Below are 16,896 nucleotides of genomic sequence, written 5' to 3'. Positions count from 1 at the left end.
ATAAGGCTGTTGTGTGAGTGCTCATAAGGCTGTTGTGTGAGCGCTCATAAGGCTGTTGTGTGAGTGCTCATAAGGCTGTTGTGTGAGTGCTCATAAGGCTGTTGTGTGAGTGCTCATAAGGCTGTTGTGTGAGTGCTCATAAGGCTGTTGTGTGAGTGCTCATAAGGCTGTTGTGTGAGCGCTCATAAGGCTGTTGTGTGAGCGCTCAAAAGGCTGTTGTGTGAGTGCTCATAAGGCTGTTGTGTGAGCGCTCATAAGGCTGTTGTGTGAGCGCTCATAAGGCTGTTGTGTGAGCGCTCATAAGGCTGTTGTGTGAGTGCTCATAAGGCTGTTGTGTGAGTGCTCATAAGGCTGTTGTGTGAGTGCTCATAAGGCTGTTGTGTGAGTGCTCATAAGGCTGTTGTGTGAGTGCTCATAAGGCTGTTGTGTGAGTGCTCATAAGGCTGTTGTGTGAGTGCTCATAAGGCTGTTGTGAGTGCTCAAAAGGCTGTTGTGTGAGTGCTCATAAGGCTGTTGTGTGAGTGCTCATAAGGCTGTTGTGTGAGTGCTCATAAGGCTGTTGTGTGAGTGCTCAAAAGGCTGTTGTGTGAGTGCTCATAAGGCTGTTGTGTGAGTGCTCATAAGGCTGTTGTGTGAGCGCTCATAAGGCTGTTGTGTGAGTGCTCAAAAGGCTGTTGTGTGAGCGCTCATAAGGCTGTTGTGTGAGTGCTCATACGGCTGTTGACACAGGGAGGAACTCTGTTGTTGTGAAAGAGACGTGTGTGTGTGCTGGAGGGGGGGGGGGGGGGGGGGGGGGGGGTGGATGACAAAGTCACTGTCACAATTACTGTAGGCTCTCACATACCCCCTTTCCACCAAAGTGAACCGGGAGCTAGTTCGGAGCTGGTGCTAGAGCCAGTTCGGAGCTGGTTCAAGAACGGAGCTTCCTAAGAACCGGTTTGCTTTTCCACGGGCGAGAGCCACCACAGAGCCACGTCATTACGTCACTGTATACGTCTCATATTTCCCAGCAACGGTAGCGCCAAACACAACATCAACAATGGCGGACGTTTCGTTGCTGTTGTTGCTCATGGTTTTGCGAACCTACATCGGCATCCAAACACGGCGCATCCGACGTGTTTGTTTAACTCGCCATTTGTATAGACCAATTATCACCCTACGTCACACAACTGTCAAGCAGTCTTAACTGCGCATTTCGGTTGTAAAAGATGAACTTCTCCCCGGTCTATTACACTTGGAGTGTCGATCAGGTCATCATATATCTCTGCCCACTGGATTGCAGGGCTTGATATTAACTTTTTGAGGCTCTTGGCCTTTGGACAAATACATTTACGTTTCACTTGTCTATGGACAAAATTCACTTGACCACGATACTGTACCCTTAATAGCCTGACCAAGTGATCGGCCCAAAACTAGCCTGGCTAACGGAGGTCGCTTTCTCAGGCAAATGAAGAATTAAACAGGCTTGGTTAAAGAAATCCGAGATGCTGGCTATCTTCATCAGGCTCATATCTACATTAGGCAGTCCTCCCTGACGTTTCTGGTGTAAAATTTAGTGAATCACAACATTGTGCACAATGCCAGTAAGCGAGTCTGACTGAGGCTAACGTCAAAACAGTGTAACGGGGACGCAGTCTCACTCATGGCCAGTTTGAACAAAGCAGAATTCCCATATCTCTTGAAAACTGTCCTTCTCGAGTTTTAAAATGTAAAATTGACTGTAAAATTATGAAGTTATAAAATAACTTTGTGACATGACAAAGACATGGTTGCCGCTCGACTATGCGGTCTGGGGCGACATTCTCATTCAAATTTCAAGACTTCCGTGACCCAAATCAAAATTCTGATGCGACAGATCAATGGGTAATCGCTTTCTCTTTTAAAGGCTGTCCTCCTCGACCTTTTGGTCTTTTTAAATCTAACTATTTGTATTATCCATGTGGTCCTTTTGCCATTAAAAATGCTATCCTTTCCCGGTTTTCTGCAGCCACAAAGCCGGAGCAAATTTACAAATTAGCAGTTTCATCAATAAAATAAGCACATTTTCAGCAACTACACTGCCCACTTCTCGATACATTTTCATTCAGATTCTGATTTACAAGTACCGTTTAGCTAAAATATGAATTGTAAAAACTTTGCAATGGCGGCCAAAGCGTTTTGTTGGTTCACGGAACCCCGCCCCAAGCGGTTCTTTGTTGGTTCGTAAACTAGACCAGCTCCGAAGTGGTGCTCGTTGCGAACCAGGTACGAACCACGTACAAACCACTTTTCCGGTTCCCAGTCTGTCGAAAGAGGATGAACAGGTTCGCGATTGGGCACCGGCTCCGAACCGGCACCCAAAATGCGTTGGTGGAAAAGGGGTAACAGTCTTCTTTCTCTCTCCCTTTCTCTCTCCCTTTCTCTCTCCCTTTCTCTCTCCCTTTCTCTCTCCCTCTCCCTCTCCTCCTCTCGGTGGTAGAGAGTGATTAATAATAAAAGGTGATAAACAGTGTGATGATCACCATGCACCTGCCTCTCTCTGCTCTGGGCCAAGTGGAGCTTGTCTAAACAGTGTTGGATGCATACCCAAGCTCATTAGATGTTGTTTAATGCTGCCTCTGCTGTGCCTGGAGAGAGCAGACAAGAAATAGGACATGGTGGGGGGGGGGGGGGGTGGAAAGAGAGAGCCAATGAGGGGAGGAATAGAGAAAGAGAGGGATAGATGGATGGATGGAGTTGTGGGCTATTTAAGGGTGTAGGATGATAGTTAAAGTACAGTTGGTTACTGGAGATGCCTGGAGATGAATGGTTCATTGGCAGAAGTGATTCAGCTGGAGAGATCTCTAGTCCTCCAGGCCTGCGACTGTTCTGTACACTGTCACCGTAACGAGCCATCACACCCTGGCCTAGTCTGTCATGTTCTCTGGCTGCGGTGACACCAACAGACATGGCGTTCTGCTGTACCAGAGACCAGATCCCCTCTGAAGCCTACACACTGACAACCATCTTCTGCTCCAAACACTGACAGTAGATCAGAATGAATGGAGTCTGTGTCTCCTCTCCTCTCTTCCTCCCCTCCTCTCTCCTCCCTCTCTTCTTCCCCTCCTCTCCTCTCTCTCTCCTCCCTCTCTTCTCTCTCGCTCCTCCCTCTCTCCTTCCTCTCTTCTCCCTCTCTCCTCCCTCTCTTCCTCCCCTCCTATCTTCCTCCCTCTCTCCCTCCCTCTCCTCCCCTCCTCCCTCTCTTCCCCCTCTCCTCTCTTCCTCCCTCTCTCCCTCCCTCTCCTCCTCTCCTCTCTTCCTCCCCTCCTCTCTTCCTCTCTTCCTCCCTCTCTTCCTCCCTCTCTTCCTCCCTTTCTCCTCCCTCTCCTCTCCCTCTCTTCCTCCCTCTCTTCCTCCCTCTCTTCCTCCCTCTCTCCTCCCTCTCTTCCTCTACCTCTCTTCCTCCCTCTCTGATCTCTTAGCTCCTAGCTAGTCCGGTCGACAGCTTCCCTGCTTATTAATACCATATTATCTTCAATAAGGTAGGCTACAGCCTCCAGCCACTGAGGTTCACTAATGTGTTTGAATAAAAGGCATAGATTTTTCATTAGAGTGTGTGTGTGTATGTGTGTCTGTGTGCGCGCGAGCGCGTGTTTAATTTTAAATGTGCTCGCTCACACCTTAAAGACACAGGACAAAGTTCCACGAGGCATTTTGAGTTCACCAGTAGAAAGACCCGGAACAGAGACAAAGCCCATCAGCCTGCCAGACCCCCTCGCACACGCTCACACACGCTCACACACGCTCACGTTTCATACAGGCACACGCCTCATGTCCAACACACACACACACACAGGGGTAAAGTGTGCCTGACATGATCTCTGGGTGAGACTCAGAGGGTCACGGGGTCAGATTCTGATAGAGATGCGGAATGATGAATTATAAAAGAGCCGCGCGTGTGCGTGTGTGTGCAGACAAAGGCGTCTCTCATCTGTGGTGGCATCTGTGACAGGAATCAAGAGGTTGGGGAGGGAGGGAGGATGGGGGGGAGGGGGGTGAAGGAGGGGTTGGCAAAAGCACCTGGTGGAGGGCAGACGCCAGCTGTGACAGTCTGGAACGCACACACTCACACACACACACACACACACGGTGACCCTTGTGCAGGGCAGCAGGGCTCACCGATGTGCTTGCCCTTCATGTGGTAGTAGAAGGAGATGCAGTAGGGTAGCCTGCCGGAGCCTTTAGGCCCCTTGGCGACGGTCACGTTGTAGAGAGGAGACAGGAGGCGGGCTCTGTCTCCGGGGGCCCGGGGGCGAGACGCCTCGATGAACATGTAGTATCCTGTCAGGGAGAGAGGCCCTGTCATCCAGCTACACCAACACCCACAGTCAACACGGTAACCACGCGGTTGGTTCGGACGCCTGCTCACCCTCCTTGGTGCCGCTCCGGTCTGTGTCTGGCCCGGTATTGGACGATCGCTTGGGGTTCCTGGTCAGGTGGTTCTGTCTGGTCCAATCGAAAACGTCACTGCGGTCCTGAGAGAAACCGCAAATGCGCTCGTCCTCAAAGCCACACACATGGTCTGATGGAGAGAGAGAGACACAGAGAGAGAGTGAGAGACACGACAGAGAGTGAGACACAGAGAGAGAGAGAGTGAGACACAGAGAGAGAGAGAGAGAGAGAGAGAGAGAGAGACAGAGTGAGACACACAGAGATAGAAAGAGAGACAGAGAGTGACATTGCCAACACATACGTATACACACACACACAAATATACGCACACATTCACACACACACACACACAGTCAGAAAATGAGAAAGCCCCAGCCATTCAGACGATCTCTGTGTTGCTCCCACACAACCAATCAGCTCCCAGAGCCCTGCTGCTGATGGAAGTGATGATGAGGGTAATGATGTCTACCACACAGCACCATCTCTACTCTGGCTCGTTTCAAATATGCAGGTTTGGCCACGAACTTGGCTGTCTTTGCCAAAACACCAATGTGGAATTATGTGAATGAAAGGGAGGCAAGCAGGTGGGGGAGGGAGGGAGGGGGCAGTGTAGACAGAGTAGGGGTCTTACCTGAAGGTCTTGGGTAAGTGTACGCTGTAGAAACAGAGGGTTGGATGTGAATACTGTGTGTCACATCCTTCAAAAACAAAACATGGACTAACGGAGAAGATGATGCAATCTGCTGCCAAAAACAGAGACAGTCCTTCGGAACAAGAAGCATTTTCTAGACCACAGACTCTTTTAGACTTGATTGCCATGGGCGGCCATTTTGTGTCCGAGCCGTGGGAGGCAGTGGCAGTAGTGACTCACGTTCAGAGTACTGGATGGTGCGACTGACGTAGTCCCCGGTGCTGTAGGTGGTGATGGGGGCCAGGCGGACCTCGTAGGACAGGGGGATGCGCAGGTCCATCAGGGGGTAGGACATTAGAACTCCCTTCACCGGCTCCTTCATGTCAATCTGCTTGGACATCAAGTTCTGCTTCATCTAGGTAGGACACCCACCACACAAATATCGACACACACACACAGACATACACACACACAGACATACACACACACAGAAATAGCGGAAAGGGTTCCACGTTAAAAGTGGCACTGCAACGGGAGGTTTGTTCTGTCATCCACAGCAGCACAGATCAGAAGAGCATCTCATCCACCACATCTCCTCCTTGCATGAATGTAATAACAAAGAGGGTTTGGATGGTGACTTCAGCAGAGAAGGGTTTGTGTGAGAGGAAAGGGGTTAAGGAAGTTTGGTCTGTGACTCATTCAGTCTGTTGGTGTGGGCCCGCTATCAGACAGAGCTTTTATAGACTGGAACTCGCGAGAACGCATCAACAATCCATTTGTATGTATGTGTGCCTGGGCTCAGAAAGGCACTGGCACATCTCGATACAGCATGGGTAAACATGGAGGCTGAAAATGCAGCTGATGTTATATTGTAGACTGGCCTGAGGGGGGAGAGAGGACCAAACATACAAACTCACACACACACACCATCAATACACACACAGCACTTTGAAGGTATATCCATGATAGACCTTCCCTCCCCATGGATTAAACAACAGTTGACTAACCATACACAGAAAGCTTTGATTGACACAGACAGAAAGGAGTGTTTGTGTGTGTGTGTGCTTGAGACGTTCCAGCGATGTGTTCAAATATTTATCTGTATCTGTTTGATTGAACATGTGAATTTCATTCCTTATGCGTGTTACGAACGGTTCAATACTGTAGCGATTCATTTGAATTCATACATGGCCACTCGTGGGCTTGTGTGCATATCTATGTGGATCTGTGCATACAGGTGTAAGTGCAGGGGTCGTATGTTTCAAACGGCATCCAGCCCACTCCCAGACAGACAGAATGTAGCTGTTAGGAAGCATGTGTTGGGTAATGTACAGGACAGTACTAGTGTGCTTGGCAACAACCAATGTTCCCATGTGTGTATTTCAGGGACTCATTTCTGTAGCGGATGTGGACTTCTCTTCCATGTGGCACACATGCAGGGGTGCGTATCGATTCACACGTGACGTTTCCTTGAGCTAACAGAAACGAACACTTGACTGAGGGACTTCCACACCACCGTGGGAATTGTTGTTAGAAGTCTTCATCCACCGTACAACAATTTTTCTTGCTGGAACTGTCTTGATGTTGACTTTCTACAGAGTTGGCGCTTTGTGGGCCAGACTCTTGGTGATTGTGCGTGTTTGTGCTTGGTAGTGAAAGTGCCTTGTATGGCACTTATTTAGCAGGGAACAGAGGGGGAAATGCTACGATCCTATGAGAATGTGAACTTGCTGACAGGCAGTATTTAACTTCCTCCACTTACACACACACATGCAAACACACATGAACACACAAACAGGCAACCACACACACATTATAACATTCCTTTCACACCCAAAACACACCGACACACACTTTAAAGCTTGTGTCATGGGACAGAGGTGACAGATGTTGCTTTCTTGGCTAAATTGTTGTGTATGTCACAAATTTTACAGTAGGTTAAACGTTGCTGTGTGTGTGTGTGTATAAGAGGCCAAAACTACCAGTGTGTGTGCGTAACATTTTGAAATGGAAGATGTTAGTGAGGATGACAGACAAAGATTTAACGTTTACTCCTGATGATGAAATTCCAGAGTTGATAGGCTGTCAGAAAAGGCCTGAGAACAGGTTGACATGACTGCAAGGTGCACCGTTTAGACAGATAGGCTCCACTTTGGGATTCCCGGCTTCTCTTGGCAGACGATCTGTAAAAGCAGCTCTATCCATTACCTCCGCAGTTTTTCTCTGCCTCCCACATCAACACTACGGAAACTTTTTCCAAACTAACCCTAAATGCTGCCACACGTACGTACGTACACACACGCACACACGCACACACACACACACGCACACACCTGCACACGCACACCCCTGATAGAGAGCATGGGGAATGAGCATGGATATTCTCTGTTTCTCCCCCACACATGTGCACGCGTGTGCATGTTCTCAGTGTTTCTGCTCATCTCATGTTGTTATCCAGCTGAGGAGCACACTCATGTCCCAACAGACCCTTAAGGTAGGACTTTTAAAGGGGAAAAGATTATTCAGCTGCATAAAAGGCACCCAGCCTAATCTTTCCTCCTCCTCCTCTCCCTCCTCCTCTCCCTCCTCCTCTCCCTCCTCCACGCCCGCTTCTCCCTCCTCCTCTCCCTCCTCCTCTCCCTCCTCCTCTCCCTCCTCCTCCACTCCCCTCTCCATCCTCAACTCCCTCCTCCTCCCCCACTTCTTCCTCCTCCACTCCCCCCTTTTTCCCCTCCTCCTTCTCCTCCACTCCCCTCTCCATCCTCCACTCCATCCCCCTCCTCCACTCCTTCCTCTCCCCCCTCTCTCCTCTCTCTCTCTCTTTGAACCCTGCCTTCCCTGTATAATTCATCAGGATGCTTCCTTTTCCTCTGCTGCTCAGGGACAGGGTTTCCACCAATAGCCGAGGACGCCGGATAAGAGCAAATAAAATGCTTCGCCGTGAGTCCGCAGAGCCGCGTTGCCGTGCCAACGGTGAGTCTGGTTACCTGGGTGGACTATTGTGGTTCAAAATGAAGAAACTACGAGGTCTTAGGGTTCAAGGGTTTTGGCAGACGAGCTGTGGTTTAAACTTACATCCATCAGCGGCCTATAAACCTTGTGAATACCTCGAACTGAATGTCTAGACTCAGACAGCATGTGGGTATTAGTATCCAGGTGAGTATTAGTATCCAGGTGAGGGTGATGAAGCAGAGGTGTGTGCACTAACCAAACACAGAAAGATGAAGGTTACTGATATGATCAAAGACATGGGTGGGCTTTCTGATAGGCTTAAACCAAGAAGACAACTTGATTTAAGCAGCTCTCCCACCGTGACTGTCATTTTGATACAGCTGATAATTGGGCAACGGCGTCAGGTTTAGTGCTGAGTAGGAGCAGAGGAGAGAGGAAGGCAAGGGAATAGGGTTCAGTGGAATCTACTGTCTTTGTTTGAAGACGGAGAACAGAGACCTGCCTCACTGCTGGAAGATCAGGAGTTGTTCATTCAGTGCAAGTTTCCATTGATTGGCTGTCCACTCTCAACACAGCTCTGCTATTCCCAGAGCTCACTCTTTGTGAACGCACGTTTACTAGTCTCAGACACTCCATTCACACAACACTCGATACACAGAGTTTATTGGTGTGTGTGTGTGTGTCTGTGTGTGTGAGAGAGGGTGTTTCAAGACACTGTATAGGTGCATGTTACAGAATGAATGTGTGTTTGAAAGGGTGTGATGAAACACAACGCTGTGTACAATCACAGAGGGAGCGAGGAAGGGAAGAAGAAGGAAATTAAGGAATGGAAGAAGATGAAGGGAGGAGAGAGATGTGGACGTGTGTGTGTGTGTCTTACCTTCCTGACGTTGACCCAGTAGCCTATGATGCGTCCTGTGGCAGCCGGCTCTCGCTGTGTCCACTGCAGGTTATAGGAGTAGTTGTTCCCCTTCAGGATCCGAATAGGGTTGGGGGTGTCGAAGTAAAACTCTGCATCATACGGCTTTGCTGCATAGGAAAGGGTTTAGTTAGAGACAGTGTGTGTGAGGTAGCATATCTATAGCTTATCTGTGCCACTGAAATGTCTCCTTGCAATGTCAGAACTGCCATTAGTAAAAATCAAAACATTGGGTGCACTTAAAAATGGTTCAGACAGTAGAATGAAACCGACAGTGTCTTTCCAAAACAGCGACTTCCGGAGATAAACCCAACACGCCTTAACCACGATCTACTCACGACCACTACCAGATAAGCTAACGAAAAGCTAGCTTCTCTCTGGCGCGGGTGGCCTGTACACACACTTAGACAAGTGAGTTCAACCAATTCACACGAGCTAATTCAGACATGACTCACAGGAGACGTTGAAGGTGCAGCTGGAGATGCCGGCTGTATTGCTGACGCGGCACTCGTAGGTGCCGTTGTTGGTGGGGTCCAGTTTGAAGCGTAGCTGGGGAACTTCCTGGGGGTCCGGGGGACTTATCCTGTAAGGCTCGCCATTGCGGAGCCAGCTGATGTCGGAGATGCGTGGCGGGTTGGATTTGACCACCTGACAGCGCAGCACCACGTACTGCTGGTTGGGTGAACGGACATCTTGGTAGACCGGGTCCAGGACAGGTGGGTCTGTACACACCAGAGAGTAACGGAGGAGGACGAAAATTAGGACCCTTAGCCTACCACTTACGGACAAACTGAGTAGAATCCATCTAAACTCTACCGTACTCTCTCTCTCATTGTCTAGCAGCAAAATATCCATCTTGAACTGTAGACAAATGGCATACAATACCAACTGACATGCTAAACCGACACTAGCAGGACAGATTCGTCACCGCAGGCAGGGAACGTAGCATAGTTGTGGTTAATTAACCTGTCAGAAGCTATCTGTGGCTAATGACCGACGGCCCGCCATTAGCCCAGGGTCAACCAGGCTGTTGCGTCCGTAAATGACCATCTTCGCAAATCACCCGCGAGCCACCACCGCTAATAAGGCATATTAGCGACAATGCTAATGCTACGCTAACGACATAGCAGGAGATGTATAGCCCCAAGACGATTCCTAGACGTTAGCCGGGGAACGGTTATTGGCTAAAGATGTGCAATCATCGACTGTGTTATTGCCATGTTCTGACGGATGGGTAGATAAGCGAGTGGTGTTCTGCATTTGACACAACGCCTGCAATTACATCGGTGTGATTAATTATCAAGGAAGGAGAAAAAAAATAACATTGATACAGACTTCAGATAATGTAGCCTAGATTTATTTGCACACACTAAAACCTACCTTATATAGATTATATATGTGAACCAAAAAATGAATAACGAGTATAATCGAATGTGATTATATGAAGAATACGTGTTCTGTCTGGTGGGAGACAGTGACGGTGGTGGACTGTTTCCTGGAGGTTGGCTTGGCGTAAAGGCCCGAGGTATTATCCCACGAGAGGAGAGAGAACGAGAAAGGTGTAGAATATATCAAAAAGGAGGGAAATATTATCAAGAGGGAGAATAGAGGCGTGGACAAAAGAAAACCCCACAGGAGAAAGAGATCGGAAAAAAAGAGAAAAGAGTATACTGTGAGAAGAAGCAAAGAGTGAGGAGTCGACGGGGCACCCAAGGGAGGGTGAGCGAGAAACAGAGAGAAAGGGGGTAGAGTGAGGGATGAGGAGATAGTGAGATGGCGAGGGGGAATGAGCAGCAGAGCAGAAGATGAAGAGAAGCGTGGAGAGGTTGGTTGATGGAGAGATCATGTAAGATACAGCAACCTGCACTCAGCTGTCTGGATGTCTTCATCCTGGATATAGACCCCACAGACGTAACTGCCACTAACATGACCCTGTACTGTCTCTATTCGGTTTACAAGGGCTCCTAGGGCCTAGAACACTTCAATTTCACAAAGATATAATCCCCAAACAGCCTAACATCATTTTCATTTTCTGCAGAGGGCGAATCTTTCCTACAAAGCCTGTTCAAACAGACCCAACATTTGCAGTAAACACGAGAAATCCTTTTCTGTTGGGGGCAGTGATGGGAAAGGGAGGGGAGGGGGTGGGGGCGGGCGGGCGGGAAGAGGAAGGAGGAAGGGGAACAGACAGGAGAAAGTGACGGAGGAAGATGGATGACGGAGAAAAAGGGGTGCCAGGGTGTGAGAGAGAGCGACCGTAGATGATGGAGAGGAAGAGATGGAGCAAAGGAAGGGGAGTGCAAAAGAGAAAGAGAAAATGAGAGAGAGAATGAGAGACAGAGGGGGCAGCATGGTGAGGAGTTGGGTGATTGATGATGATGAGGATAGCAATGAGGAAGAACAGCGACATTACAGGACCAGCCTGAAAACAAAGCACCGAGTCGGGTGGAGGGAGGGAGGGAGGGAGGGAGGGAGGGAGGGAGGGAGGGAGGGAGGGAGGGAGGGAGGGAGGGAGGGAGGGAGGGAAGAGGCTTGGGTTTTCACTTAATTATAAAGCCTCCATAAAAAATGATAGCATCTTTCCATTGTATCGATCAATGGGGCTAAATGAAAGGGAGGAAAACAAACCCGATAAAATGAACGAATCAACAGGCAGCAGCAGAAAGGATGGGCTCACTGTTCCTAGCTGTGCTCTCTCTCTCTCTCTATGCCCATCTCTCCCTCTATGTCTCCCTGCCCCCTATCTCTCTCTCTCTCTGCCCGTCTCTCCCTCTATGCCCGTCTCTTTCTCTCTGTCTCCCTGCCCCCTATCTCTCTCTCTCTTCCCTCTCTCTGTGTGTCTGCCCATTGTCTCTCTCTCTCCCCCCTCTCTTTCTCTCCCTCCCCCCTCTGTTTCTCTCCCTCTCTCAGTGGCAGGAGTGGGGTGGCCCCCTGCTATATAAATCAGGGACGCTGTGTGTCACCCGGGCTGCCTGCATTAGCCAGCCTATCCTGCCCTGCTCCTATAGGGAGCGTGGAGGACAGGAGGGGAGAGGAGGGAGAAGGAGAAGTAAAGAGGAGAGCAAGGGGAATGGAGCAGAGGAGAGAGAGAGAGAGAGAGAGAGAGAGAGAGAGAGAGAGAGAGAGAGAGAGAGAGAGAGAGAGAAAGCCAGCCTTGTAAATCCTGCCCTGCTCCTATAGGGAGCGTGGAGGACAGGAGGGGAGAGGAGGGAGAAGGAGAAGAAGAGAGGAGAGCAAGGGGAATGGAGCAGAGGAGAGAGAGAGAGAGAGAGAGAGAGAGAGAAAGCCAGCCTTGTAAATCCTGCCCTGCTCCTATAGGAAGCGTGGAGGACAGGAGGGGAGAGGAGGGAGAAGGAGAAGAAGAGAGGAGAGCAAGGGGAATGGAGCAGAGGAGAGAGAGAGAAAGAGAGAGAGAGAGAGAGAGAGAGAGAGAGAGGAGATTGCTGGGGGAATTCCATAATGCATTGATGCTTTCACAAGTTCATTGCTGAGAACTCAATTATTATCTCTCTGCTTTTTTTGTGGACTTTTCCTGACTGTCTTGTTCAGTTTATGGGTTATGTGTACACAAAGAGGATCAACAAGACATACGTAAGATATTTCCATTTAGAAAAGGACAGTTTGGGTTTTACAGAAGCTTATATATTCAAGTCATTGAGAGAGCCTTTGTGTTTTGCTTGAGTGAGTAATATCTCTGAGCCTATTCAGTATCAGGCGCATAAATGCATTCTGCTCACGGTTTGACGAATCCTTGTGTGACTCAGCAAGCGTAAGAGTTTGCAGCTCGAACAGGGACTATTAAGAGTCTTGGACTGAGAGGGACTTGTTGCTCTTGTTGGTTAGTTGTAACTGATTTAACTTCTTGTACTCGCTGTGAATTATATTATTGTTGCTTGCTTTTTCTACAGGTACACTCTTGCATTTTTTGAGGTTCATGTTGTTTAATTGTATCTTGTTTAATTCCATGCTCTTATGTTTCTTCCCATTGGCACTGATTTGCTTTTCACAATGTATGCTTCATGTTTTGGCTACCCGCAATGTTTTCTCGATGTTATGATCAGTGACCTATGCACTTTTGTAAAGCTCTCTCTTTGGATAAAAGCATTTGCTAAATGAATAAATGTAAATGTGATGTAAAAGGAGAAGGAGCCGGATGCTGGAGAACACAGAGACTCACACTGGACGTTGAGCTGGACCTGTGCCTCCCGTCTCTTGATGTTGAGACCGTTGTAGGGTGCCGTCTGACAGCGATAGGCCCCCGTCATGTCCCTGCTGACGTTGGTGAGGCGCAGGCGTCCGTCTCTCGTCTCCACCGCCCACTCGCCGCTGGGCATGGCCAGGTCCTTGTCCGCGCGTGACCACAGAACAGGGGGGCGGGGCTTGCCGTCCACCATGCACACCAGCTCCGCGCTGCCGCCCTCCCTCACGCTCACCACCGACCCCCCCGCCGGCACCGATAAAACCGGGGGAGTGACTGAGGGAGGGAGGGTTGGAGGGGGGAGGGTTGGAGGGTGGAGGGGGGGAGGGGGGAGGGGGGGAACAGGAAAGGCAGTGAGGAAACATGTTGACGTGTTTTTATTGGACACTTAAGTGGCGGTCCTGCTTCCTGGGGAATGTCAAAGTCGATGTTCACTGGCGTGTGCCAGCCTCAAGGTCACCTCCACACTCACGCCCATCCATCCTGCCAGCAGAGCGTTTGAAACAGGAGCAAAAGGAACCCACAGAGACTGACACACGAGCCAGGGGACGAGCCGGAGAGCAGCCTGGCCTGCTGGCAGAGATAGATACACGGGGAGAGACTTGAAAGAATTGAGACAAATGAAGGAATCAAGCTGGAGCAACACTCTGAACCCTGATCGAGGGAAAGGGAATGTTTGAAGGAAAGACAAAGGAACGCATCTCTCCCGGGGGGTGAAAGGGAGGGTGGAATCACAGGGGCAGGGGTGCTAACCACTTTCCTGACGGGGGTGAGGGGAGGAAGGAGGAGGGGGGAGGAGGGTCATCCTCACCCCCAATATCTGTCTGCTGAACCAAGAGGATGTCTGTGGAACTGGCTACCAGAGACTGGTGGAGTAACTCATTACCACGCTCCTTCCTCTGGCTCCGTCAGATAAATCACATCCACTTGGTGTGACTCAGACAAGATTGGAGAAAGTGATATTGGATTTATGTTATGGCGGTCCTGATTGACTCATTCATGAGACTACTTTGATTAATAATCAATCTAAGTAATAGTGATAAATATTCAGTAACTGCCTTCGGGGGAGTTGGCATGCAGTTGACACACGGTAAAGCTGTTAAAGAACATTTTCTAACTTACTGGGAGATCAACAGTTAGATACCTTTAATGCTGTACACACAAGTCAGATTTAGTGACATTTTCTGGTGATATGAGGAACCCTTAACAGTAGTTGATGGTGAAAAACTCTGGCTTACCGCTGTTCTGGGTGATGTTGACGTCCACCCTGAGTTCTGGCACTCTGCTCCCAGGAAAGTTAGCCACGCAGCTGTAGGTAGCCAAGTCTCTGAACTTCAGGTCGACGATCTCCAGACTGCTGGTTCCCGGGGTCATGTCAGGGTCGCTACGCAGCACGATCAGGCTGTCCGATGTGTAGATGGGGACGCCGTTCTTGTACCAGGTGTAGTTGACCTTGTCCTGGGGCTGGGCATCCACGTGACAGGACAGCTTGAGGTCACGACCCATCTGGATGCTCTCGCTGTCCTTGTTGGAGTCTGGGGTGATCTGGAAGGTCAGGTTAGTCATGCCTGGAGGAGAGGAGAAGAGGAAAGAGGAGGAAAGGAGGGGAGGAGAACAGTGGAAGAGAAAGATAAGAGAAGCAAGACGGAAAGGGGATGAATGGTAGGGGGGGGGAGGGAGGGAGGGAGATTAATCACTTTGCTGAGTCATACGTTTACATTTAGACACTGGGCCTGCCGTTCCTTTCCTTCTGAACACACCAGTAGCACTAAGAGGCCCATCACAGAGGCCCATCACAGAGGCCCATCCCAGAGGCCCATCCCAGAGGCCCATCACAGAGGCCCATCACAGAGGCCCATCACAGAGGCCCAGTCCAGCAGGCAGGGTAGAGCCCTTGTGTTGCTCATGCTCCATGGCAGCCATACTGGATTAGCAGCTGGCCAGCATATGGTTAATGCGCTAGCTAACTAACTTCAGAGGCATGGATGGCCTTGTGTCACCACAGGTGCCTAGAGTCCTTGGCAGGTACCTGGGCATGTGTGTATGTGTGTGTGCATGTGTGTATGTGTGTGTGTGCATGTGTGTATGTGTGTATGTGTGTGTGTGTATGTGTGTGTGTGCATGTGTGTGAGTGTGTGTTTGAAGAGGAGGATGTGTGTGTTTTTTCTTTTCTGTGTAAGTGTTCAGGCACATTACTGAGAAGGGAAAACACACCCAGCTCATTCTAGCAGACACACTCACACACACTCACAGACACATTCGCTCTAATTACTTCCACTCAAGTCCAATTAATTGGAGTAAATAAAAATGATTAAGCGGGATAAAAATAGCCAAAAGGGCCACCAAATGATGGCTTTTGTTTAATGGCAGGTTATTACAGGGACACACTTAACCTTTGATTCTGACATGGTTGCATAGCGACAGAGCTAATCATAGATCAACTGTCGACACAAAGACACCAGTGCATACACACACACACATACAGGCGTACACACACACAGACTCATTAACATACTCACACACACTCACATGTAGAATTTGAAAGCCGTTCTTGAGTGTGTAATTAGTCCCTGTGAACTTGTTTGACAAATGGAGAACACAGCAGGCAAACACACCTGGCACACACCACAACAACCCCCCCCTCACGCACGCACACACCACAACAACCCCCCCCTCACGCACACACCACAACAACCCCCCCCTCACGCACACACACACCACAACAACCCCCCCCTCACACACACACCACAACCCCCCCCCCCCCCCTCACACACACACACACCACAACCCCCCCCCCCCCTCACGCACACACCACAACAACCCCCCCCCCCTCACGCACACACCACAACAACCCCCCCCCCCCTCACACACACACCACAACCCCCCCCCCCCTCACGCACACACCACAACAACCCCCCCCTCACGCACACACCACAACAACCCCCCCCTCACGCACACACCACAACAACCCCCCCCCTCACGCACGCACACACCACAACAACCCCCCCCTCACGCACGCACACACCACAACAACCCCCCCCTCACGCACGCACACACCACAACAACCCCCCCCCCTCACGCACGCACCACAACTACCCCCCCCCCCCTCACACACACACCACAACCCCCCCCCCCCTCACACACACACCACAACAACCCCCCCCCCTCACACACACACCACAACTACCACACACACAACACACACACACCACAACTACCACACACACAACACACACACGTACTTCTGACAAGAAGATTGACGTTCTTCTTCGCGGGGTTTCCCACGTTGTTGACGGCCGTGCAGTTATAGAAGTCCGAGTCGTCGGGGGTGACAGAGCGCAGGGTCAGCGAGCGGTCCCTGACGACGGCGTTCTTCGGCAGCTTCCTTGGATACCGCGACCAGGTGACGGTGGGGACGGGGAAGCCAGACGTCACCTCGCAGGACAGCGTCACGTCCTGTCCAGGGTCCACCACCAGAGTCTCGTTGACAGACAGGCGCAAAGCAGGGGGAGCTGGGATAAAGGAGGACCACACATCCGAGTCAGAGTCAATCTGGGGTCAATCTGGGGTCAAACCGAACGAACAGTGTCGTTTTGGCTACAATGCCACATTTTCGAAGTTGATTCATTAAGCGAGTCACTTGTGATGAATCAGCTATACGCTGTTGGTCTCAAGTCTGTTTGATGAGGAAGGGAGAGTTCAGCATGGGACTGCACTTTCATCTGAGGCCTTTGCTCATGTTTTGACACAAACTTGTTGCACAACTGACCTAACAGAAAATGAGTA

The 16,896-nt window shown here is 50.1% G+C and overlaps 1 protein-coding gene across 1 annotated transcript in view; it reads right to left on the bottom strand.

Annotated features, from left to right (window-relative positions):
• LOC124463534 (MAM domain-containing glycosylphosphatidylinositol anchor protein 1) overlaps positions 1-16,622 on the bottom strand; it is a gene marked incomplete at its 5' end in the record, with an annotated part of 32,665 nt that extends 16,043 nt beyond the window's left edge. The window contains 9 exons of the mRNA XM_047015281.1: positions 4,138-4,299; positions 4,388-4,540; positions 5,042-5,065; positions 5,282-5,456; positions 8,874-9,022; positions 9,368-9,634; positions 13,090-13,386; positions 14,349-14,678; positions 16,353-16,622. Coding sequence (XP_046871237.1) covers positions 4,138-4,299; positions 4,388-4,540; positions 5,042-5,065; positions 5,282-5,456; positions 8,874-9,022; positions 9,368-9,634; positions 13,090-13,386; positions 14,349-14,678; positions 16,353-16,622 — 1,827 coding nt within the window. The remainder of the gene's footprint in view (positions 1-4,137; positions 4,300-4,387; positions 4,541-5,041; positions 5,066-5,281; positions 5,457-8,873; positions 9,023-9,367; positions 9,635-13,089; positions 13,387-14,348; positions 14,679-16,352) is intronic.
• Between the last annotated feature and the right edge of the window lie 274 nt (positions 16,623-16,896).

The sequence above is a fragment of the Hypomesus transpacificus genome, unplaced genomic scaffold, assembly GCF_021917145.1.
Source record: "Hypomesus transpacificus isolate Combined female unplaced genomic scaffold, fHypTra1 scaffold_295, whole genome shotgun sequence".
In the NCBI taxonomy this organism is placed as follows: Eukaryota; Metazoa; Chordata; class Actinopteri; order Osmeriformes; family Osmeridae; genus Hypomesus; species Hypomesus transpacificus.
This window is presented reverse-complemented; position numbering and strand designations above follow the sequence as displayed.